The following is a 23,474-nucleotide window of genomic DNA, read 5'->3' as shown; positions in this document are numbered from 1 at the left end:
CGGGCGGCGCGGCCGGAACCGGAGCGGCCGCGCGTGCGCTCTGCGGCGACGGCGCCGCTGCCGGCGGGCCCATGACGGCCGAGCTGCGGGCCCGGGGCGGCGGGCGGGGCCGGGCGCGGGGCGGGAGGGAGGCGGCGACTCCCGCGCGGGGCCGGGGCTGCTGCCGGCCGTGCTCTCCCGCCGCGGCGGCCCCGCTCCGCCCCGAGCCTGCGGCCCGCGGCCGCTCGGGGCCGGTCCCCGGCGCTTCCCCCTGTCCCCGGCCGCGGTGCCCCGTCGCACCGGACAACGGCCCCGGTCCGCGCGTGTTTCGTTGGCGATAACGGGCCCCGCGCGGGCCGCCCCCGCCCCGGCGGTAACGCCGGTGCCACGGGAGAGGGCCCGGGCAGACACCCCGCTCCTCTGCAGGGAGCAGGAGCGCGTGTGCTCCGCTCCCCGCCGCTGAACGGCATCTCCCGCCACCCCTTAACAAAAACTGTTGCTCTCAAACTTCAGAGCTCTGCGTAGATTGTTTCGGAAAGGACCCGGACCTGGCCGCGAGGCTGTGTCAGTGCGCAGGGAGCTGCAGCCGGACCGTCCCGAATGGACACAGGGGTCTGCGCTGTTCTGTAGCATCTCTGTGCTCTCAGGACCCGAGAGATGCGTGTCAGAGAGGTCAGAGTTACAGCCGTGAGTGGGATGAGGGTATCAGCTCTTTGGTTGTGTGTTAGAAGTGGCATTAGTGTGGCAGCCGTGCCCTGGTCGCTCGGGGACCGTGACTGAATGGTGCCCGCTGTAAGCATCGCATCCGCGTCCATGCAGGAGGAGGTTTCTGTCCAGTGCTACTTCCCATGATGGACACTGGTTTGTGAAAGCCTCGGCCAGGAACGCAGGCTTTGTTCCTGCTGCTGCCTGCGGGTTTCCAGCCCTCTCTGTATCCGTTTTTCCACACGATAAAAAGTGTGGCTGAGGTGTGGAGGCTGAAGGCCCCAGAGCCTCCTCCATGCCACCACCTTCCTCCTCCTCACATGTGGTATTTCTGGAACCCCCTTAAACTCCTGCGCTGTGCTTGCTCCCTTCCCCACTCACTGCTTCTCATCAAAACAAACTTCTGAGCGCGGTGAGTCACCTCGGAGCGAGGAAAATGCAAAACCTTTCTATTCCATTGCTCCTGGCCAGCCTTGTAATTTTTATCTGTAGTTCCCTCCTTCCTCTCAGCTGCTTGGTTTTGTACTCATTGCCTGTTGCTGTAATTTAATACTAATAGGATTTGTTTGGGTAGTTATTTTTCAGCAGGTAGGGCTGTGGTTTGGTTTGGGTTTCCAAGTGCAGGGTGTGTTAGCAGCGGTAGCACGCTGGTGTTAATTACCAGCTATGGAGCTTGTTTTATAACCCCATGGTGTGTAACTTCAAACAGCAATAACCAGACTAGTTATGGCAACAAAACCACAAACTCCCCAAAATCTTAACAAATTGGTTGCAGAGAGTGTGCTTCCCAGTGGCTTTTGTGGGCTGGTAGGCAGCCACAAGCCTCTTAAAACTGTTATAGGATAAGCTCTCTGCTATTAACACAAAACTTTTCTCAAAGGCTGAATAAAATCACACTGGAATCATTGGAATATTAAGTGGTAACTTAGAGCACAGGATCAGTAATTGGCTTTTATACTTACAGCAGCCTGGCAACCTTTGTGAGTTCTCCTTTTGGTGGAGCAGAAAAACCCCAGAAAATCATGCCCTGTCCTGCCTTGGATTTCATTATTGTATTGCAGTTTATTAGGGAGGGTGTTTTTTTTTCTTCACTTAAAAAATCCGCCCTGCGGCGTAAGGTGGGGTCGGCCGACACGCACGGCGCACGCCAAGGCAGCAAAATTAGCAACATGATTTAAGTGGTTTGCCTTTGTGAGTGTGCCCGCCCCAAGCCTCACAGCCTTGGCTCCTCATCAGGCATCCAGTGTGTCTTGGCTCTTCTCAGGAATAAAGCGTGTGGGACAAGTTGGGGGAGTGTGCACATGCACACGTGCTCTTTCTTGTAAAAGTTGAGTGGTATTTTAGATGTGACTAGCATGAATAACTTGCTAGGGGTATTCCCACCAAAAATAATCTAGGAGGTTTTTTGTTTCAATGGCTGACACAGATGTGTGCTGTCTTTGTGTGTGGAGTAGCATCTGTCACCAGTATGGGTGGGGGTTCACTCTCTAGTTACTGGATGGAACTTGTTCTCCAGCAGCCTGAAAGCATCTTACATGTTTTCTCAATGATGAGAGTAAGTAGAAACTTGAATTTATTTTCTTGCAGCTTTGCTGGTTGAGATTAATTAAATGCGTGATCTTAAGGAGCTGGGATAGATTGGGTTGTGCTGACAGCAGGATCCTGGACAGCCTTTGTAAATCAGGATATGCAACATGGTCCCAGCAGTTATTCCTATTGTAATGTCCTTCCCATACTACATGCAGTGCCAGCGTTATGGAGCTGCACCTTGGTTGTCACCCAGGCTGAGCTGTTGGCAGCAGCATCAGCTGAACTGTGGCTGTGATTGGGGGTACTGGGACCTCCAGCACTGGGGAGAGCTGCCTCTCCCAATAGCTGTTGACTGAGATTATTTGTGGTTTGGCAAGCGCAGTTACCACCCTGTGCTAAGCTAAGGCTGCAAAGATTTTATAAGTCTGGTAAAGAGAATTTTTGTACTCTTCTAAGTGTCTGAACTGGCCAAAGGACGGGTTATGAACTGTAGCTTGGGGCCTTGAGCACTGAATGTCTCACCAAACCTTGAGTGGCCTGTGTGGAGGGTGAAGGAGGAGCAATAACAGCCTCCCAGGCCCCCACTCTGACACCTTATTGTCAGTGAGACGTGACACCCACAAATGGCATGTGCCACCAGACTGAAAATAGCTCCCACCAGTGCCCTGGGATCCTTATATGTCCTGCTGCACATGCTGCTGCCTCGGGGGGGGCGGGGAGCCCCTTCCCACTGCAGGTGTGGCACATCCGACAGCAGGGGTAGCCTGTCCTCCCGGGCCTGCCTGCATTTTCCTGAGGATATACCAGATTGAACATTAGTCTGTGAATTTAGCGGGGAAAAAACCTGAGTGTGATGTTCAAGCTGATGTTGGTATTTCCACCAAGCAAGTGTGACTGGGCTTGTGCGTCACTCTCTTAGCAGAAAGGAAGGAAAGAAACAGTGGTCCGGTGAGCCCTCAGCAAGCCTTGCAGAAACAGCTTGATGTCCATCCTGGTCACATTTTTACATGAGCTTTCTTTATTTCTTGCACATAGGATTGCCAGATGCTCTTAAACCAGATGAAAGAGATCACAGGAATTCAGGATTCAGCATTCCTGCTCGCAGCTCTTAAGGTTTGTATATATTGTCATTGTTCTCGGGAAAGAGAGCTCTGAATTTGCCCAAAAAGTCAGGCAAGTTCAGGCTCTTTCCAAACAGAGCACACAGGTCGGATGTTTGCTGGTGTGTCTGTGGGCTGACGCTGAGCTGGTCCTCGTTAGAATGGTCGGTGCGTGCCTGTGGGAGCTATCCAGGAACAACCTGGATGCATGAGAGGCAAAGGGTAAATCCTTTGCTGCTTTTCTGCTCCTCACTGGTGCTTTATTTTTGCACTATCATTCTGTCAGGCTGCTAATGGAGACCTGATGGAAGCAGTCACCTTCCTGACAGAGGAGCATGCCCAGGAGCCGGCGCAGGACCTGGCCGCTGCAGAGCCCTCTGCCTGGGAAGGGAGCGCGGTGGGCAAACAGCTCCCACGGGGTAAGTCTGTCACCTCTGCTCCCCCTAATGGCTTCAGTGTTTGTTTCTGTGAGCTCAGAGGGGAAGTATCTGCCCCCCTGCTTCTGACAGCACATCCCTCTGGCTCCTGTGAGGATCTGATTTTGCCAGTACTGATCTCTTAATAGTGTTCTAATAACGTTCATAGGTGACACATCACAGTTACAAAGCTGGTGTTCCCATTTCATTGTTTCAGGAGCTCTGAAGTGTTCCTGCAAGCTCTGGATTTGGCTGTAAGGAAATCTGGGCAGAGAACACAGCTGCGTGCTCTGCCCTGTTCTCATCCAGCCCACTCGGTGGCTCTTGGGTTGCCTGGCACAATCTGAACAGGGATTTCTGTTTAAAACCTGATCTAGAAAATTTTGCTCATATCAATTGAAAAACTGTATTTGTGAAGTGTGATGTTTTCTAGAGGTTCCTTTTAAAGAGAACTTTTGCTGCTGGTGGTGGGACACTGATCAGAACTCTGCCTTCTCTTCTAGATGTTAGTGCTGTGCCTGCCCCTCACAGCCAGGACAACCTTCACACAGCCAACACCGTCAGACCCCTGGAATCACCAAAAGCTCCGGCTGCAGAAAGGGATGCAACCGAAAGGTCAGTGGGGCTGTAAATGGGCTCTGGTTTTCCCAGGTATCATAAGTGGGTTCTTAAGCTGATAACTGCAGAGCAAACGTGGATTACCTACCAGGTGGACATGTACTGGCTAGAGGGGAGTTTGATTCCCATAGCTGTTGGGAATCTTCGGGGGGTGTTTTACAGCACAGCGTTCATCTCTCATGACAGACCCCAGGACACGCATTCCACTGAAAACAAAAACCGCTCCAAAAGGAAACGCTGTGAAGTCTGGGGAGGGAACTCCAAGCGGAATGACTGGAGAAGAGCGGGTGACTGGCCTGTTGGAATGAAAAATATAGGAAATACGTGTTGGTTTAGTGCTGTTATACAGGTAACCTGTAAGAAAGTTCTCTTTTTCTGATAGCAAACTTGCTGCGGTCTTGGAGTCAAAACGTTTCTCAGAAGTAAATACCCAGCAACTCTGTGAAGGGATCATCATATGCAGATGAGTGAATGTGACCCTGCTCAAACACAGAAACTTCTGGGTTTATGTGATGTGACTGATGTGTTCTGGGCCTGCACAGAAAGAGCCAAAAAGCAGTTAAATAGGCTTTAAATAGGCTTTGCTTAAAAATAGCTACAGATACAGAGAATCTGTGTGTCCATACCCAGGGCTTTGTGCAGCGATGGCCAAGTGCCTACTGAATGATAGAAGCTTGCTTGGCAAAATGAACTGATAATTTAATTTTACTGCAGTTATTGTTGGCTCCATAACACACGGTGTATCATATTCCATTTAATGGAATACACAGGCATAGATGCTTGGACAAATGAACAACTAGGCAGGTATATTATTAGTGATGACCTAAAGAAGAGACAGCAGTAAGTGGAACCGAGCAGATTTGTCTCTCCTAACAATTTCACATCAGCAGAGAGATGTTAATCATTTGTCTCCAGCTCTGAGAGGAAGTAAGAAAGCTGCAAATAGGCCTTTCTCACTGAGGCTTGTTCTTGAGTGCTTTTCTGAGCCTACCTATGCAGAATAGAATGCTCTTTCCTAAAATGGTTATTTCTCAATCCTAGAAATGGCAGGATGAGATTTTGTCCTTGGGTGGCTACGAACACACTGTTCTAGCATGGGCTGTAAATGTTGTAAACATGTTCAGTAACACAGGTGAACACAGGGCCACTGGGGAGGGAGAAGTTCACAAAATAAAGCTGTGGGGTCAGAGAGTGACAGCGGGGAGTCAACTTGCAGTGAGTCCAGTCCTTGCAGATGCTGACTGGGCTTTATCTCTCCTCTCCTTTCAGTCTCTGTTTCAGTTGCCAGAATTCCGGAGGCTGGTCCTGGGGTACTCCCTCTCACACAATGTGCTTGAAAGATGTCGTAGTCACACTGTAAGTTTTTGATTCAGTAACACTGTCAAGTTTCCCTCTTTTGTGGTGTAGTGTTCTGCTCTTTCTATAAGCAGATTTAATTTGGGGCCATCTGCGACTACTGTGCCTGTGTTAATGGCTTTAAAATGATCTGGCTATGTTAAAGACAAATTTGGGAAATAATTCTCAAGGACAGAATTGGGATAGGAAAAAAAAGAGCTGCTTCTTGCACCACTGACCTCTAGAGCCTTTAACTGCTGTATGGGGAGAAATTCTTCTCATAAAACTTCTTTGGCAGCTCCAGATTGTTCATTGGTTTGCATACACAATAGAAGAACCAATATTTGAGGCAGTCTGCAGGTCCCTCTAGCCCCAGTACCTTCTGAGAGTGGTCAGCAGAAGGTGCTTAGAAAATACTTAGAGAAAAAGGCATACATAGAATAATCCTTTGCTTGTTGTATCATCCCAGCTTGTGACACTGCATGTCTTCCTGCTTTTGCCCTTTTTTATGTCACCTCTTTCCTTAGTTGCTGGGTACCTTTTACAATATGTGCGTGTGGTGTCCTGTAGCACTTAGTTTTAAGATGCTGCTTTTTTTGAGTTGCAGGAAGGCTTTGGCTTCTCTTCTTTTTGCAATGCAGGTAAAAAGAAATATCGCATTCATGCAAGAACTTCAGTGTCTGTTTGCGTTGATGCTGGGGACACGGCGTAAGTTTGTAGACCCTTCTGCAGCACTGGAACTCTTGAGGGATGTGTTTAGATCTGAAGAACCACAGGTAAAACCACGTTGAAAAGCCTTTTGCTCTCTTTGAACCAGCAGTCACAGCCACAGCAATCCCATTTTGCTTCATCCTGCTGGTGCTTCCAGAGGCCTCTTCCCCTGTTTGTCAGCCGACAAGCAGCTGTCCTGGTGTCATTTAGGCAGAATGTACATGCCTGCTAATTAACCAGCCAGCGTAGCACTACCCAGTGCCATCTGCCTAGTCGGGTAGTGATCACGATAATTTCCTCTGATCTAGTGTTCAGATGAGCAGAGTGTTCATTATCAACCTAAATCAGCTCACAGCACTTCAGTCTCACACGTAACTCAGCTGGGTGGGTACAGCAGTATCAGTCGGGTTGTGTTCAGTGGGTCTGTGACACCAGCAGACCGGGGGAACACTTTCTCATGGGTGTCACGACTGACTCTCCACTCCTGTCTCTCTTCTAGCAAGATGTGAGTGAATTTACACACAAACTGCTGGACTGGCTGGAGGATGCGTTCCAGCTCACCGTGAATGTCACGTGAGTCCTGGGTGATCTCGGGAGTTTGACCTGACTCTAAGGAGAGTTTTAATAAATAGGAGGACTTTAAATGAAAATTTTGAGCAAATGAGAGTTCTTTATTTGCTGTGGGTGAGGCTCTTTAAGCTCAAAATGTCCTTACAAACCATGGTGTCCACATCTCCTGTTTGTGAGCGTGGGACTTCACTCAGTGCCTATGCAGCCTGTGGAGTAAATGAGCTTTTGAGGGGAGTTTGGTAGAGCTGGTGAACAGGAAAGCTCTGGGTTTTTGGAACTGCATTTCAAAAGCTGGCACCTTAACATCTTTTTTCCCCCTTGCCAGTGCAGGTGTTATAATGTTCTTTAGAGCATGAAAATGGATAAGAAGCTTCCTCTGTATTTTGTGCTTTGATAGAAAACTGTACTTTTGCCTGTAGACTCCCAAGCAGAGGCTTAGATTACTACCTGTGGTTTTTTTGCAGCCTCCAGCTGCAAATGAATGTGTGCTTTTGCTTTTTGAAACAGGAACCCCGGGGACAAATCTGAAAACCCAATGGTGCAGCTCTTCTATGGGACTTTCCTGACTGAGGGTGTCCACAAAGGTGAGTTAAGGCTTTGGTAGACTCAACTTTTTAACTCATTTGAGTGTTTCAGAGTTAACTAGAGTTTTTTGTTCTCTTGAGTTAGCTCATGGTTTTTGTATGGTTTCCATCATCCAGGCAACACTTTTTCCAAGATTGAGACCTTTGGTCAGTATCCCCTTCAGGTAAATGGTTATCGGAACTTGAGTGAGTGCTTGGAAGGAGCCATGGTGGAGGGAGAGATGAATGAGGCGACAGCATCTCAGTCAATGAAGTATGGACAGGAGGTTAGTTTTACCTCTTTTTGTCAAGCCTTTGGTTGCCTGCTGCAGAGAAGTGCAGCACACACAGCACAGAGGTATCTCTGATAACTTTAAATGGCAACTGTGAGTGTTCCCTAAGAATTGAAAACAAAATATTGTCTGGATACCTGGAATCTCTTAAAATTTTAGTGTTACATCGTGAGACACTTTGCTGATTTGTAAAGATGTGTTGTCCTATGTAACCAGTTCAAGGAGTTTATTTTGAATTGCAAAGGTCAACGTTTGCTTCTGAATCAAGTGTGATGAAGTCTCTCTGTTGAAGCCTGCCTGTACCTGAGTAGGGGGAGACCTACTGCCTCCATGTTTTCGGAGGGTAAAAGTACAGTGCTTAACTCCATGGTATGCCATTTGGAATTTGTCTCTTTCTCCCTGTTACACTGTGTGCGGTTTGGGGTTTTTCTTCCTTTCACTCGTATTTTCTGACTGTGATGATTTTTTTTCTTTCTTCTTTTTTTAATCTCACTAATCACAAATCAATCATAAAATACTTAGTTGCAGCAAACTAGAAGGTGAAGGTGCACCATTACATTGAGCATCCTCTGTGTGTAAGTGCAGCTGGAGTTAGCTTCGAGAAAGGCTGGGAAACAACATGAAGATGTTGGCAAAGGTGTTTGGTGTAGGTGGGGCAGTGAAAGGTATTTCAGTTCTATGAGAATGTCTGAAAATTGTGTTGCTGTGGTTTAAAATAGCAAAGGAGAAATGAAGTCCTGGGCAGGTGAGCCCTGTTCCAACTCTGGACTCAAATGTTTGTTCTGAGTTTTCCTGGTTCCTGCCTGAAGCCGTTCAGGTGTGTTCCCAGGGGATGTGGGTGAAGCTGGTGTGGGCTGGCACTGGAGACAAAGGGACATAGCAGCTCATTGGCCAGGTTCATTTCAATCCAAGCTTTTTAGTTCCTCCAAATCCTTTGTCTAAAATGAAGGGAAATTTGACCGATCATGGAGTTGTTTTAATCATTCTTTGCACAGATAGAAGGAAAAGGCTCTGGCCTAATTTCTGAGAAATCTGACTGGATAATTTCACTTCCTAGGATATGGTGGCTGGTGGGTGGCATGATAGAAGACATAGGGAATAAGGTGATTTTGTCTCCCAAGCCCCTAGATAAGTGTGCTGAAGCTCAAAGCAACACTGGGATTAACGGGAGTTTACCTTTCTCACAGACAGCAGGACTGTAAATCATTCCTCCTCTTTGGTTGTGGGCTCCTTCTCACAAAACTCTGGTGTGGGAGAGGTTTATTGTGGCAGCACACCTAACATGAATCTCACAAAGGAAAACGAGCTTAGTGTGCTCATCCCAAGTCCAGAGGGGAGCACGGAGTGGGTGGTGCCAAGCTGAAATAGGTGAAGGAAGGTTCTGGCAGTGGATGCTGCAAGTATTTGTGAACCCAAGAAGAGAGAGAGGAAGTGTAAATTCAACTGTGAATTCTTCTTTCAGCATGGCTCTTTGAAACAGTATATGAAGCTACAGAAAGTGGGGGTCTTCTCTGAATCCCCTAAATCAAGGAGTTTATAATTAGAGTGAGAGAGGATAAGGAACCCAGTGCAGTGGGAGGACTCCTGGTTTGTTCATCATTGCACATGACCTCCGAAAAGAGTTTTCTTGGGGGCTCTTGGTTGATGTGCAGAGTGTGTGTAGCCTCTGCTAATTTGTGAAATTCAGTGCTGGACTTCTTAGTAATCCATCAAGCTGGATGCATCAGACAATGACAAGTAACTTTGAGAGCAATTCTGAGGCTTTTTCACAGTAAAAATGTAAAATGGAAGCATAAATTTTTACCTTGTAAAATTTGGCTTTTTGACTTCACAAACAAAACCTAATTCAGTGCCTAAGGACAGAGACATTCAAATCAGTCTATAATCATGTGGTATCAGTCTAAAATGTGCCATTAGCAGTCATCTTAAAACAAGTCCCTTTGGGGGCATTTCTGCTTTTGTTACAGCGCTGGTTTACAAAACTCCCACCAGTTCTGACCTTTGAACTCTCCCGATTTGAGTTCAATCAGTCACTAGGACAGCCAGAGAAAATTCACACCAAGCTAGAGTTTCCCCAGACTATTTATATGGACAGGTGAGTTGCCTTGTTGTACGATATGTTTAAAGCTGTTGGTTTATTGTAAATAAAGAAATTTAAAAGATTGTTTGGATGAGCAAGGAAAGATTCTAAAATGTTTACAGAAGATTGTGGATGTTAGAAGTAAACAAATCTCACCCTACTGGTGGGGCTCTATATTTCTGTTTAGGTACCTCTACTGCAATAAAGAGCTTATTCAGATAAAGAGAGGAGAAATTAAGAGATTGAAGGAGAAAATGGTGATTCTGCAACAGAAACTAGAAAGGTGAGTAGTAAGCTGGCTTTGTTTTTGTGCCTTCTGGAAGTGTGCAAATGTTTCCTTTTAAATGAGCTTTCCAGTAACAGAGAGACTTGTAGAGGAAGGAGGAACAGCACCGGGTTTGTTCTGAGAAGTGTGGAGAGGGGAAGTGAGGTTTCAAAAACAAACCTGTGGCTGCTATGGTTTCTGAATATTACTGATACTGTTACAGGACTAAATTCTTTAAAGAGCACAGTTGCCACTGTCAGCTGCATTGGCAGGGAAGGCGTGGAAGCCCACTAATATATTAAAAAGAATCTATGTTACTGTGCATATTAGAGGTCCCCTCCTGCTTAGAGTTTGGCATTATTGACAGGAGGAGGAAGGAGATCGATAGGGAAGACCTGGTTTGGGGACAACCAGAAGATTTCATGTCCCAAGTGCTTTGTGTAAAAGTCCTTTTACTCAGCGTGGAACTCGCTCACAGTTGGTATTTTGCAGTGGCAGTTCTGTGGCCAAGTGGCAGCAGAGGGTTGTGCTGTGTCACAGCAGCCCCAGTGCCATCTGTGCTCGGGGACGTTCTGGTGGCAGTGAGAGCACGGGGTGTAACCAGGCCTCATGGGCAGCACCCCACAGGCTCTGGCTGGCATGGGGTTAATTGTCTCCAGATTGGTGCTGTCTTTTGTGTTTGTGGCCAAAACCTGCTGATAGCACAAAGCTTGTGGCTGCTGCTGAGCAGTGTCCACAGCCTCAAGGCTTTTGAGGTCACCTGGGTTTTTCTTCTCCTTCCTTCACTTGCTAAACTGCCTTCATCCCAACCCAGCAGTTTTCTTCCCTCTTTGTCCCCTGAGGTTGAACCTGTCTCATTCCTTCATTCATGCAACCCCTTGCATTTTTCCATAGGTACATGGAATATGGCTCTGGCCCAGCTCGCTTCCCGCTGCCTGACATGCTGCAGTATGTGCTCGAGTTCATCACTACAAAGCCAGCTGGGGCTGTTCCCTCTGCTCAGGGCTCTCAGACAACACTCCTGCACTCCCAAGCCGAGCCTCATGTTTTGGACGTGCTTTCACAGCCAAATGGGTCAGTAAACAATAAAAAGGATTCACAGGAGAACACTTCACCTCCCAGCTAAATGCTCCTGGGTGGCATTCCAAAAGTGGGTTATTTACCTGGGCACTGGTGAGCATGATGCTCTGATGTACAAGTGCTTGTGCAGGTAGTGGGTCCCTGCTTTGCTGGTCATTTGGTTCTGTTGGTTAAAATAGAACACTGCGTGTTCTTTCTCCTTGTCCAAAAGCATCCCCATATTCCTTGTCTAAGCAGCAAGTCTGAGTTAAATTACCTGCTCTTTTTGGTTAGGCTATTCATTTTTTTGCTTCGTCAACCAGTAAATTACAGCAATATTGGATTATTATATCCCAGGCCGGCATGGTTGGTTTAACAATCTAAATTAAGCTGAGTAAATACACGAGTTTCTTACAAGTGATAAAAGGAATTTTTAGAATTGTTCATTGTGGATCTGTGCTTACAGAATTCTATAAGAATTTTCCCTTGTATTTGTCCTGTATTTTAGTCTGATCTGTGAAGGCAGAAGCACCTTTCAGTGTACTTTTCCCTTTACATTTTGTACCACCACAGCATATTAGAAAGGACGGATACTAGTACTGAAGATGGAGCTTTCTTTTTGGCAAATTCTTCACCACAGCAAAACTCCAATGTGGAGCTCCAGCCTTCTGTTCCACCAGCAGAGTTGTCTGAACATCCAGCTCCCCACGTGGTCTCCGAGGAGGAGCTGAACCTGGTTCGGACGTGTCTGCAGCGATGGAGAAACGAGATCAAACAAGATATGCAAGGTTGGCCCCAAATGCATTTGTAGTGATTTTGCTCCTCAATACCAGCCTGGTTTCACCTCTGTTGCTTTGCTGGATACAGCCTGAACCACAAATAATCTTGTCCCTGTTTGAGCTCTGGTGTTGAGTGTATCTTATAGTTCCAGCCTGGCTTCAAACTCTTTGAAGTGAAAGGGGCTGGCATAGCCTGATGAGGAGTCATTAATTTTTAGGCATTTCTCTCATTGGTGATGTTCTTGGCAGATCTGAAGGAGTCTATTGCCAGAACCAACCTGTCCATCAAACAAATGTACCTTGACCCTCTCCTACGACAGGTAGGAAATGCAGCTTCAGTACCTAAATATTAAACCAGTTTGCTGATACTGTTTTTTGTTAGTAGCTGTCAGTTTAAATTGCCCTCTTTGATATATGGTAAAGTTCCTAGTGATGAAGCAGAGTACGATTTATTTATGAAAATCTTGTTTCTTCTTTCCTTAAAAGTCAGCTCGTAGTAGAAAATTTATCAAATTGCCAGGCTACACCTGTGAACACCCCTGCTGTTTCAGCACAGAGATCAGGCAGAGTCTGTCCCTGACAGCACACGTGAACAGTGTCGGTGTCACTTGGCAGGTTCCCTATCGTTTGCACGCAGTCCTGGTCCACGAAGGGCAAGCAAATGCTGGGCATTACTGGGCCTTCATATACAACCAGCCTCGGAAAAGGTGGCTCAAGTACAACGACATCTCGGTGACGGAGTCATCGTGGGAAGAGCTGGAGCGGGAGTCGTTTGGAGGCCTGAGGAACACCAGTGCCTACTGCCTGATGTACATCAGTGACCAGGTGTCCTGTGTTGGTGCAGGTACTGAGCCACAGCCACTGGTTAATGAGATGTTTGCATGTTGGTGTGTCCCTCTGGGCTGTGTGATCATTGTGTTCCTCAACTTCCCTATGGCACCGATTGTCTTTTGACAAAGCACAAAACTTCACCTCGGATAGGAGTGAAATAATCTACTTTGTACTCAATTAATTTGTAAATCCCGGATAGGGCTGAAAACTGCAGGGAGAACCATCCAGGTGAGATTGGGAACAGCACCTGGTGCATTATTTATGTGTGTACAAACTCAGGCTGCCCTTTTGCCACGTTCAACGTGCATGTAGTGTTGGTGTTCTTCACTTTGACTCTTCATAGAGTTTATATGGCAGTGTTTGTTTACTGAAGGCGTGTGAATTACCTGCTTCTTTATCTCTCCCATTTTTATCACATTTCCTGAGTCATTTGTTTGGTCTTTGGTGATTCCATTACATTGAATGTAAACAGGCTGGTTTTTGTGCAGCCTTTCTCCATGTGTGAGGTAACAGTATCTGAGTGGCTCAGACTTACAAGTGTATTTGCAGTGCCAATGTATAAATAGTTTTGTGGAGAAATTGCGGTGCACGTGGCACTAGAGATGGCAAACAGCTGTACAAGAACCCAATAATTTCATCCATGGCTCATTTTGATGTAATAAATAGAAGGAAACAATGGAGAGCTGTCATTCTGTTCATTGCTAAATGTGGCTGATGAGAATCTAAAGTTTGTTCTTTGTTTTCCTATGACAGTTCTGAAATGAAACCATGGGGTGGTTTTTTCTCCTATTTAATGCAATTTTTGTTGATTTTTAAAGACACTTTGCTTTTGCAATGGGTGCATAAGAAATATCTGCTGTAGAGAATTGCCATTTGCTTTTGATAAATTTTAGATCTTGTCTAAAGCTGATGCTGCTTGGGTTTTGTGCTATTTTAAAAGTGAATATTGAAGTAGATCTGAAAAGCATTGAGAAATACCAGTGTGACATTTATACTATAAAACCCGTGCACACCCCTACCTTCAGCTGTCATGCAGTGCTGCAGGTGTGACACCTCTGGCTGAGCTGTTGGCAGTTGACAGTTCAGTGCTGTTCCCTGTATGACTGGAGCCCTTGGATCAGGATGTGTCTGACCTGCATCAGCAGGCGCTGCTTCTGGAATTGCTCTGTGTTAAATGCTGTCCAGTGGTAGAACAAAACTAGGTTTTGTTTCAGATAACTCTGTAGATCTGTCTTTATTTTTGCACCTTTGCTTCTGGATCACCTTATATTACAAAGCCAGTAGAAAGTTGGGGGGTTTCCCCGTTTATCCCTCAGCCAGTTTGCTTGTGGCTGCCCATAATATTGTGTGTGTGTTTAGTCCCTAAGGGTGGTGTCCTGCCACAATGTGTTTCTTTATGCTGGTCTTGCATTTCCCCCAGATGAGGATGAGGGCCCAGAGGCTGTACAGATCCAGAAAGAAGTGGAAGCCTTGACCCCAGAACTGAGACACTACATCCAGGAGGACAACTGGCGCCTGGAGCAGGAGGCAGAGGAGTGGGAGGAGGAGCAATCTTGCAAGATTCCACAGATGGAGCCTTCGCCTGCTTCTGAGTCGCAGGACCTCTCCTCTGAGTCAGGACCAGGTAATCCCACTCTGAATTTGCAAACTGTGTTGGAACCAGTAACAGCCAGCTGGTTGCCAGTGCCATTGCATTGGAGCCTTGCACAAATGTCTCAGAATGCAGAAGAAGCTGTGGGTGAAGCAGCAAAGGCAGCTGCTGGAGGCTCTGCCCTTGCAGTACAAAAGGCTGTTCTGGTTCTGCATGTGCATCCTTCCAGGCTTGTCCCCAGAAATGCTGTTTCTTGTTCACTTAATCATTGTGGGCTAATCTCAGTTCACTTCCAGCTTTTTCTTTTTTTCATAAATATCAAGTGGACAAGTGCTGTTCTCTGGAGTGGGAAACGTTACTTGACAATCCCTGATGACATGTGCCATTCCCACTGGAAAGGGTACGCACACACTCACGTGAAGTGCCTTCACCTCTGGGATGAAGGCAGCAGCTGTGTAACACTGCATGGACAAGCTGCAAAACATTTTAGAACAAGAGAGGAGAAGAAGTGTTGCAGCTGGTGCTCACTAGTACCACACCTCTGTCCTGACAGATCAGTCGTCAGTCTGTGAGCAGGGTGTGCACTCCCTGTCCTCGGAGCACGCCAGGATTGCCAAGGAACAGACTGCCAAGGCCATCGCCAACACTGCTGATGCCTACGAGAAGAACGGCGTCGAGGCAGCTCTGTGCGAGGTAGGAGCTGAGCCCTGGCCCAGAAACCAGCCCCTTGTCTCTTGTCTTCTTTACAGACCTTTGCTTTTCCCATTTCTATGAACTTCTGTAGCCACGTTTAACTCAGTCCCCTTTGGCTTTCCTGTATTTTGTTTTGGATTTTCTTACTCTCTTTCTTCTTTTTCTTCTCGGCCACAGCCCAAGGAGGTAGAGCCGCTGAAGGCCCAGCCGGGAGAAACAGCCCTCACAGTTCAGGCAGAGCAGCCCCAGGATTCTCAGGAAGCAGAGGCTGCTGCCCAAACTAGCTCACAGGTCTCTGAAGTGGAAATCCCCAGTGTGGGGAAGATTCCTGTTAGATCTGATGCAGACGGATATGATGAGGAGGTACAGATCCCAGTGCAGGGGTTAATTACCGCCGCTTGTTAGCCCGTAGTTTTGTAGTTAGCTGGCTTTGAGCTGCCCTAGGGGTGGGTGTGATAGTGTCTGTCACAGGAACAACACCCTGTACAAAGTGCATTTTCCCACTGTGGAAAGGAAGCTGGACAGACCAAATTGTTCCATAATTCCATTTCTAAATGCCATTAGAAAAGCAGCTCTGTAAGAGTGCTTGATTGGTTGATCTGCACATTGGTCCTAAGTCCTTTTTCTGGCACAACTGTATCATAATTAACCCCACCCGTGTTAATTTCTTTACAAGCTTCTTTGCTGGCTGTAGTTACAGTTTTGTCCCCTCTCTCAAAGACCTTATCCCTAACAGCAGAACTTACATACTCTGCCCACTGCTTTTTTTGGGTCTGACCATTTAACCACTCACACACATGCTCAAGCAGTGTTTTGGAAGTTCTCTCTCTTTCACAAGTGCAGTTGGATTTCACGCAAACACTGAGGCTGTCACTCCTTGAGTATGTCTGATGTGCTTGTGTGAAATTGGCACAAGGAATTGCTGTGCCATAGGTGCTGCTCTCATTTTATATGGCTTAGGAAGATTGAGTGGGATGTGGGGGACATGGCCAGCAGGCTTTACCTTCTCACTTGTTTCATTTTCAAATTCAAGGCTTGGAGTGACGAGCCTTTAGATCTTTAAATGCCTAAGGAAAGCCCTGCATGTAAAGTGCATGTGATCGATAGAGTCAGTAGAATGCAAGTAACTCACAGCCCCAGGTATCACACCTGTACTCATATGATTTCCTTTAAACCTTATCTTTTGAAAGTTTGTTCCATTCTTCACTGTGCCTTTCTCTTCTTTCCCTGTCCGTTACTGTTTTCCTTGTTCTTGTTTGTGTCTGTTCTCCTGCTTTCATGGTAGGTGATGCTGAGTCCAGCCATGCAAGGTGTCATCCTGGCTATTGCAAAAGCCCGCCAGACCTTTGATCGCCATGGGTCTGAAGCAGGGCTTGTTAAGGTATTGATTTGTTTGCTAAATCCAATAGTATGGATATCTGTTTTCTTAGAATGTGAAGGGAACGATTTGTGCAGTTTTTCTTCTAGCTAATGGCCTTTGTCCTGCATGTTAGTTCCTGCTCTCTTATTGTGATGACATATCTGTCTGTTCAAAACAACTTTTAGAGCTTCCAAGAAAGAACTCACTCCTCCCAGGGCAAACAGCAACTTTTTTCCTGCTTATTCTTTTAGTACTGTGAAATTTGTTTTTTTGGTCCTGAACATGCTCCCTTACTGTGACCTCTGTTGTCAAACGTGTCCTCGAGAAATGTCTGCATGAACAGAGGGTGTTGAGAGCATAAGCACTGCTGAACGTTGAAGCTGATGTTAGATTTTACAGGCAGGTAGATTTAACTAAACATGCCACATGGGAAGAATCACCCGTGGTGATTATGGGAATATAAATGGGAATATAAATCGCAAGGTACTCTTGCACCTCCTCCAGGTACAAGTGTGTGGCAGTTGATTTTTGCAGCCTGAGCACTTGCAGGACAGTTAGCAAAGCTGTCTGAGGCAGCTGTACCCCCTCTCTCCAAGTCATTTGGACTCCCCAGCACTTTTGGAAGCACGCACTTCATGTGCAGGGTTTGCCTGGCTGTGGGGGCCATTGGTTTGTAGTTGAGATGTTCGTGGAATATCACCAGGCTTGATGTCACCATGGGAATCCCATCCAATAGGACAGGTTTGAGCTCCCTGTCAGCTGCTGTGGCATTCCCACAGGCAGACAGGTAGATGTGTCCGTGTGTGTTCCGTCGGCAGGCGTTCCACGAGGAGTACTCCCGGCTGTACCTGCTCGCCAAAGAGACCCCGACCCCCCAGAACGACGCCCGGTTGCAGCACGTGCTCATCTACTTCTTGCAGAACAACGCTCCACAGCAGGTGGTGGAACGGACCCTCCTTGAGCAGTTTGCAGACAAAAACCTCAGCTACGACGAGCGGTGGGTGCCCAGGATTCCAGGGAAGGCTTTTCCCACCTGCCTGCAGCTGGGGCCGCTGTTCTGATCTTTCTCTTCTCTGCTCACACGGAGCAGGTCCATCAGCATCATGAAGGTGGCACAAGCAAAGCTGAGAGAAATCGGTCCTGACGACATTGACATGGAGGAGTACAAGGTAAGGAACTAGAGAGCTGCCTCTGATCTTTCACACTGTCCCAACTGGCAGTGTCCGAAGTGGGAAGTGGGGAGCACAGCATGGAGCTGTGCTGGCAAACCCGGGGTTCACTGCTCGCCTGTCAGCAGCGTGGGGCTGCAGGAGGGGGCTGTGGGAGAAGGAATATGCTGGATATTTCCTGAGCTTGGAGGAGTGTCTGCAGTTGGCTAAATTCATTTACATGTCACTTATGAGAGACGTTTAATCACTAGAGAGGGTAAAATCTGACACCCTTTAGAGTCACGGGGGACCCCAAACTGTGTGTGTGGGTGTTGTGGGTGAGGCTGATGCTCTGCTTCGCTCCTGCTCCTCACAGAGATGGCACGAGGACTACAGCCTTTTCCGTAAGGTGTCCATTTACCTGCTGACGGGGCTGGAGCTCTACCAGAATAGAAAGTAAGTTCCTCTAATTGTGTGTTTGGACAAGATAAGCTGTAGCTAAAAGTAAAGGCCACTCTGACAGAATTTCTTTCCAACCCGTGATGGCCAGTTTGTGTTCGGTCCCGTGTTTGAGGCCAGGACTGGCTTTCTTTTTGACCTGCTAAAAGCCCTTCCTTGAATTGAGAGTCAACCTTGATTAACAGTTCAAATATGAGACTGAGCTGCTGGCCAGCTGTCTGACAGTTTCTGAGAGTTTTTCCTAAGTTTTTTTGTCTGGGAAGTAGAGCTTTATATTTTATTTTCCAGAGATGAGTTTTCAGGAATGACTGCCATAACTTTGGGATTTTTCACCTCAGGCCCCTTTATTAAAATTAAATTGTCTCAAAGTGGACATTATGCTTTGTGTAAACACACACTTTAGAGTCCTCTAGACCCAAAGGACCTTGGTTTTCTCCTTACCTCTCTAGAAACTGTATTTTACTTAAATTGTGCAGGATGGAAGAGAACAGTGTCATTTTTGGAAAGATAGAAATCAGAAAAGTCATTTTTCTAATTCAGAAAATAAACAGGCTTTCCGAAATTATTCCTTGATGGAAACAGAATTGAATTCTGGGGTGGTTCACAGTGACAAACTACCAAATACAGCTTTTCCCATTGGGCCTGGTGCTAGTCCAGCCGGGCCCAGCAGGAAAGGTTTCCTGAGGTGAGCCAAGGGACTGGCTGCAGTCATGGCCCTGGCAGAGCCCAAGGCCTGCAGAGCTGACCCTCTTCTCCCAGGTACCAGGAGTCGCTCACCTACCTGGTCTACGCCTACCAAAGTAACAAGAAGCTGCTGCTGAAGGGAACCAACCGAGGCGTGAACAAGTCCCTGATCGCCTTGTACAGAAGGAAGTGTCTCCTGGTTTGTATCGAGGAGCTGAGCTCTCACTCTTGGAGAGGAGGGGAGGGAGCAGCCGGGGCACCGTGGTAGCCAAGACCAGTGTAACTGTCTCTCCTGTGTCTGTTGCTGCGGGTCTGCCCCTTGCTGAGTGCCAGCAGCAGTATGGAAATAATAATGTTAATTCAGTGAAAGAGCGTGCCATACAGCTCTCAGGGAATTCAGGCAAAGGTAGATCTAGGTCTTGGCATCTTAAAACCAGAGTTGTAAATAAGCCATATGCATTCTGTATGTAGATACAGAAAATTACATGTATGTGTATGAATATACACATTTACCAGTTTGTTTTCTATGGTGTGGTTCCCACGATTAAAGGTGGCTGTTCCACCACAGCCCAGCACCTGGTGGTTAAGTCCTTGTTCTCTGCATGGCTGCTGGTGCAGGGCATGAGCTGGACCTTTCCTGGCTATCCATTTACAAGTCTGTCCCCAATTCTCCCTTTGCCTCCAGAAGCTGAACGAGCTGGCAGCCTCTCTGTTCGTCAGCTCTGAAGAAGCTCACGTGTCAGAGGGCGTGAGCATCCTGAATGAGCTGATCATCCCTTGCGTGCACCTCATGAACAACTTTGAAATCTCCAGAGAGGACCTGGATGCCATCGAGGTCGTGAGGAACCGCTGGTGCTCGTATTTGGGACGAGAAGACATGGACGGTAGGGAACAGCTGCTGGCCCTACCTTTGTTGTGCTGATCATGGGCAGGGCAGTGTCTGGATCTGAACTGGAAAAGAATTAAGGGACCATTTAAAACACTTCCTTAAATTCCTGGCATCTGCACTGTAGGGGCCTTTCTGATTGTGGGAAGAGAAATCAATTCGAATCACCCATTGAATTCTGTTACAGAAGAATTTAATCTTTTGCACTAAACCAAGCTGCAGAAGGATCTCTCTTCCCCGAAATGGGACAGCTGATGTCCCAAGAATGGCTTAGTGTTCCCTCAGGGGGCTTGGGTCTTCGGTTAAGGTTTCTCCCTGACTGGAGGTACCCAGGGATGGCAGGTGAATGCAGACATGCTCAGTGACATGGCACGCTCCTCTTCAGGAGGGAGCAGCAGGTGTTATCAGAGGCCAGGGTTGTGGAAGATTGGGGGGGGGAGCAGATTCGGAGCATCTCTGTGTTCTGAAGAGAGGTATGTCATTGTAGAGCTGAATGTTGGTTCTGGGCAGCTCTTCTTGTTCTGTAATTCCTTCTGGAGTCAGGGTCCTGTGACTCCCCTTGGGTCATTTCTGTTCAGTTCAATTGGTCCTGACCTGCCCTGATCTGTGTGTGAAGGTTTGGGGTTTTTATCACTAGCAGAGGGTAAACTTGATGAAGGAAAATAATGCAAAAACATAGAGGTTTATTCTCAGAATACTGTTGTAAAATTTAAAATTGGATACATTTATCTCAGTACAGCAGTGTTCCATTCTTGGGCTGGCTGTGACCCCCAGAGGTTTTTAAAGAACCAGAAGTTGAGCGCTCACCCCGCCTGGGTTGTGTGAGCTGTCTCAGCTGTGCTGCTGGCTCTTCTCACCCCAGGTGCCTGTGCTGTACCACACACTCCAGTGGCATCCCCGTGTCCTCTGCCAGGCACAGACCTTCACTGGGAGCAGACAGTGCCTGCTCGGTGAGGGCTGAGCTGCCCCATCCGAAGGGGAACGGGCTGTGAAGGTTCTGTTCTCCTCAAATGCACAGTCAATATTTGAGTGTTGCCCAGTGATTCCTGGCCTGACAGCCAGTGCAACAGCCTGTGGTGTGTCCTGGTGGGACGTGGCCCCTGGCAGCCAGGTGGCAGTGGAGCTTCCTTGGCAGAGCCCTGGGGAGGCGGGCAGGGTGAGGACTGGCCGAGCTGGGCGGCAGCTGGTGCGATGCCTCCTCTGGTCAGCAGGCGCTGCCCATCCCCACTGATGGGCTGGGTGGCTCTGGACACGGGGATGGGAGTCTGCAAGAGGCATCACAGTGGCACAGCCCATTAGCTCATGGCCTGGAGCCCTCTCCCATCTGCTGCCACTGACCATTTCCTCCTCTCCCCCTTGACAGCAAAGCTGCATCTGAAGCTGGGCGAGCTGCTGCCCCGGCTCCTCGATGGCTCCACCGAGGTCATTGTGCTGAAAGAGCCCCCGAAGATCCGGCCCAACTCCCCCTACGACCTGTGCAGCCGCTTTGCGGCCGTGATGGAGTCCATTCATGGGGCCTCGACTGTGACATAGCCCACAGACCACTCGCTGTGCCACAGTGTCACACTGCTGACCTGCCCGGGGCCTCCATCGGGCAGTGCTGGAGCGGGAGAGGGGCAGTTTGGCTTCCGAGCTGTGTTCTTTGTAAATATAAGCGAATAAAAAGCAGTATTGCACTTCTGAGGCAGAAAGTGAGGCAGTAATGAGAAGGACCTGGACGACTGTTGTAGCATGAGGCGCAGGCCCCAACAGCACCACAGGGCCCAGCCCAGCTCCAGAGGTTCTTCTGTCCTGACAACTTTCTAGATGCAACCCCTGGGCCTGTGATGGCACAAGAGCCCGGCTCCTCTGTGCACAGTGCTGCCTGTAGTCACTGGGCTGTCAGATCCTTTTACAGCTCCCTGAATGGTCACTGCCAGAGGTTGCACGTTCCGACCCAGCCAGGCTCCTGCTCGCGGGAGCCTGGGCTCAGTGAGGAGGAGGCAGCGAGGAGCGGCAGCTCACACTCTGTCGTGTGGGCAGCCGTGCACGGGTTGGTCAAGCCAAGCAGGCTTTTGCCTTTTGTATTCCAGCTGGCACCAGAAATCACGCAGGAGCCTTTCTCAGAGAGGCACAGGCAAATCCTGGTAGTGAGGAGCCAGGACGGGGCTGTGAGTTTGACTGGCTCGGGGCAATCACACCACCCCAAAGGATATTCCCCTCACAGCCGGAAGGCAAACTTTCTTCTCCCCTTGGGTGGAGTGTCAGGGCTGGATGAGTGTAGATGACAACTGTGAGGGCTCAGATCAGCCCATTGTGTTGGTGATGGGGTTTTTTGTTGACTTTGTTAACGAAGTGCCCTGTTGGCATTTCCTTTTGCAGACGCCCTGTGCTTGTGTTTGAGCTGCGGCAGCTGTTGTAAGCCAAAAGTTCTGAGTCAGTGGAGGGGGATCCTGTTTGTTGGGACTATGCAGAGTTTTCTAACAGTGCAATAAAAGCATTTGTTCTATGTTAGAATGAAAAAGCTCCCTCCGTGTCTTTATTTCGCTCTGGGGTTCTGCCTTAAGGCTCGTCCTGTACAAAATATGTTGTCATTAGCAGAGCTGCCTGGGGATGGTCCCACTGTTTTGTTGGTGTGCATTTCCCCGTTATTTAGGAATAAACTGCTCCTGTGGGAAAATCTTGCACTCTCCCAGTGACTTTACAATGAAGTAGAACTGCCGTTGTCCATGGTGGTGGTGATGGTGGTGTCCCACCAGTGACCTGTGTCTCCTCAGGGACTGGGGTGCTGTGGCACCAGGGTGTTGCTTTTTCAGCTTTTCCCCTGTTTTCGTGACAGAACAGTGGAATGAGGCCTCCAACTCACTGCTCGAGGTGCTCAGCCTGTGAGGGATGAAAACACGGAGCTGTTGAACATAGACCCCAAGCTGTGACCTGCTGGGAGCTGTGCTCTCTCTTCCCCGCCAGTGCTTGGCATTGCCAGGCGGCTTTTGTGCACTTGCAGGCAGTAGGATGTGGTTTGGGGAGAGACTCCTGAAATAGGAGAGTCCTTTTGTTCTGACTGTCAGGCAGCGAGTGGCTTTGCCTTGTTCTTTGTGTTGCTGCCAGGAGCTGAAATGCCCCAAAGCCTGCTTGAAAAAAAACAACAAAGAGTGTCAGGAGTACAGAGTGGTGCCAGGTCAATTCCTGATATTTGGGTTGGGCTGGATGGGAGTGTGTCCAGGCTGGAATCCTTTGCTCTCTGTCCTGTCCTCCCATTTCCCAAGGGAGTTATAGCCAAAACAGCCTCTCTGCTCCCTGAATTGGTCAGCCCTCTCAGGGTAACTGGCAGGGCATGCAGCTCCTTGGGAGGTGATGGCCAGGAACGCCAACCCCTCAGTTCTACCTCCCTTTGATCCTTGTTCAGAAAGACAGAGCACTCATCTCTCCCCCTTCACTGTTGGCACCACCAGCTCTACCCCCAGCCCTGAAGCATCAGAACTCCCAGGGACCGTCCCTGTTCCCTCTCCCTGCCCACCTGTTCCTTCCTCTCCTCTTCAGCAGAGCAAAGTGCAGGTTTCAAAACGAACTTAGAGGGGAGTGGACTTTGCTTCCCCCAGGAATGCCCCTGTCGGCTGGGCCTTCCTTGAGATCGGTCACGCGCCCGGGGCTTTGAGCCTCCGGGGATTAAACCAGCGGTGAACTCGGTTTTCAACCAGTGCTGTAGCAGCGGGCTGGCCCCTGTCAGGACTCTGGGTACTAATCCAGCCTGATGGTCCGTGCTCTTGGTTGCAGAAGTGTGCAAGCAGCCTTTATTTTTACAGCTGAATCAGGAAAATGTGGAAGGAACAGTTAAGGAGA

The 23,474-nt window shown here is 48.4% G+C and overlaps 1 protein-coding gene across 6 annotated transcripts; it reads left to right on the top strand.

Annotated features, from left to right (window-relative positions):
- Positions 1-101: 101 nt before the first annotated feature.
- USP28 (ubiquitin specific peptidase 28) lies at positions 102-22,158 on the top strand. Of its 6 annotated transcripts, none has more exons than XM_027699276.1 (26): positions 102-120; positions 3,250-3,327; positions 3,601-3,733; positions 4,234-4,345; positions 4,535-4,697; positions 5,618-5,704; positions 6,325-6,459; positions 6,894-6,967; positions 7,472-7,548; positions 7,666-7,814; positions 9,788-9,915; positions 10,088-10,183; positions 11,060-11,239; positions 11,798-12,012; positions 12,253-12,323; positions 12,619-12,847; positions 14,255-14,458; positions 14,979-15,118; positions 15,296-15,481; positions 16,404-16,499; positions 17,297-17,475; positions 17,569-17,647; positions 18,003-18,082; positions 18,845-18,968; positions 19,455-19,653; positions 21,019-22,158. In XM_027699276.1, exons 2-26 carry the CDS (start codon positions 3,259-3,261, stop codon positions 21,186-21,188), a joined length of 3,375 nt encoding a protein of 1,124 aa, XP_027555077.1. In that variant the 5' UTR covers positions 102-120; positions 3,250-3,258; the 3' UTR covers positions 21,189-22,158. The 6 variants fall into 6 exon arrangements, with proteins under 6 accessions (XP_027555077.1, XP_027555075.1, XP_027555076.1 ...); XM_027699274.1 differs by lacking the exon at positions 102-120 and adding an exon at positions 341-666; XM_027699275.1 differs by lacking the exon at positions 102-120 and adding an exon at positions 342-651.
- The last annotated feature ends 1,316 nt before the right edge of the window (positions 22,159-23,474 follow it).

The sequence above is a fragment of the Neopelma chrysocephalum genome, unplaced genomic scaffold, assembly GCF_003984885.1.
Source record: "Neopelma chrysocephalum unplaced genomic scaffold, ASM398488v2 Primary Assembly neopelma1_138, whole genome shotgun sequence".
Classification (NCBI taxonomy): Eukaryota; Metazoa; Chordata; class Aves; order Passeriformes; family Pipridae; genus Neopelma; species Neopelma chrysocephalum.
This window is presented reverse-complemented; position numbering and strand designations above follow the sequence as displayed.

Coding starts and splice junctions, on each gene's coding strand:
- USP28 (XM_027699274.1), top strand. CDS start 637: ATGCGTGTCAGAGAGGTCAGAGTTACAGCC. Junction 12,848..14,254: donor GGTGTCCTGTGTTGGTGCAG/GTACTGAGCCAC, acceptor CATTTCCCCCAG/ATGAGGATGAGGGCCCAGAG. Junction 19,654..21,018: donor GGGACGAGAAGACATGGACG/GTAGGGAACAGC, acceptor CCCCCTTGACAG/CAAAGCTGCATCTGAAGCTG.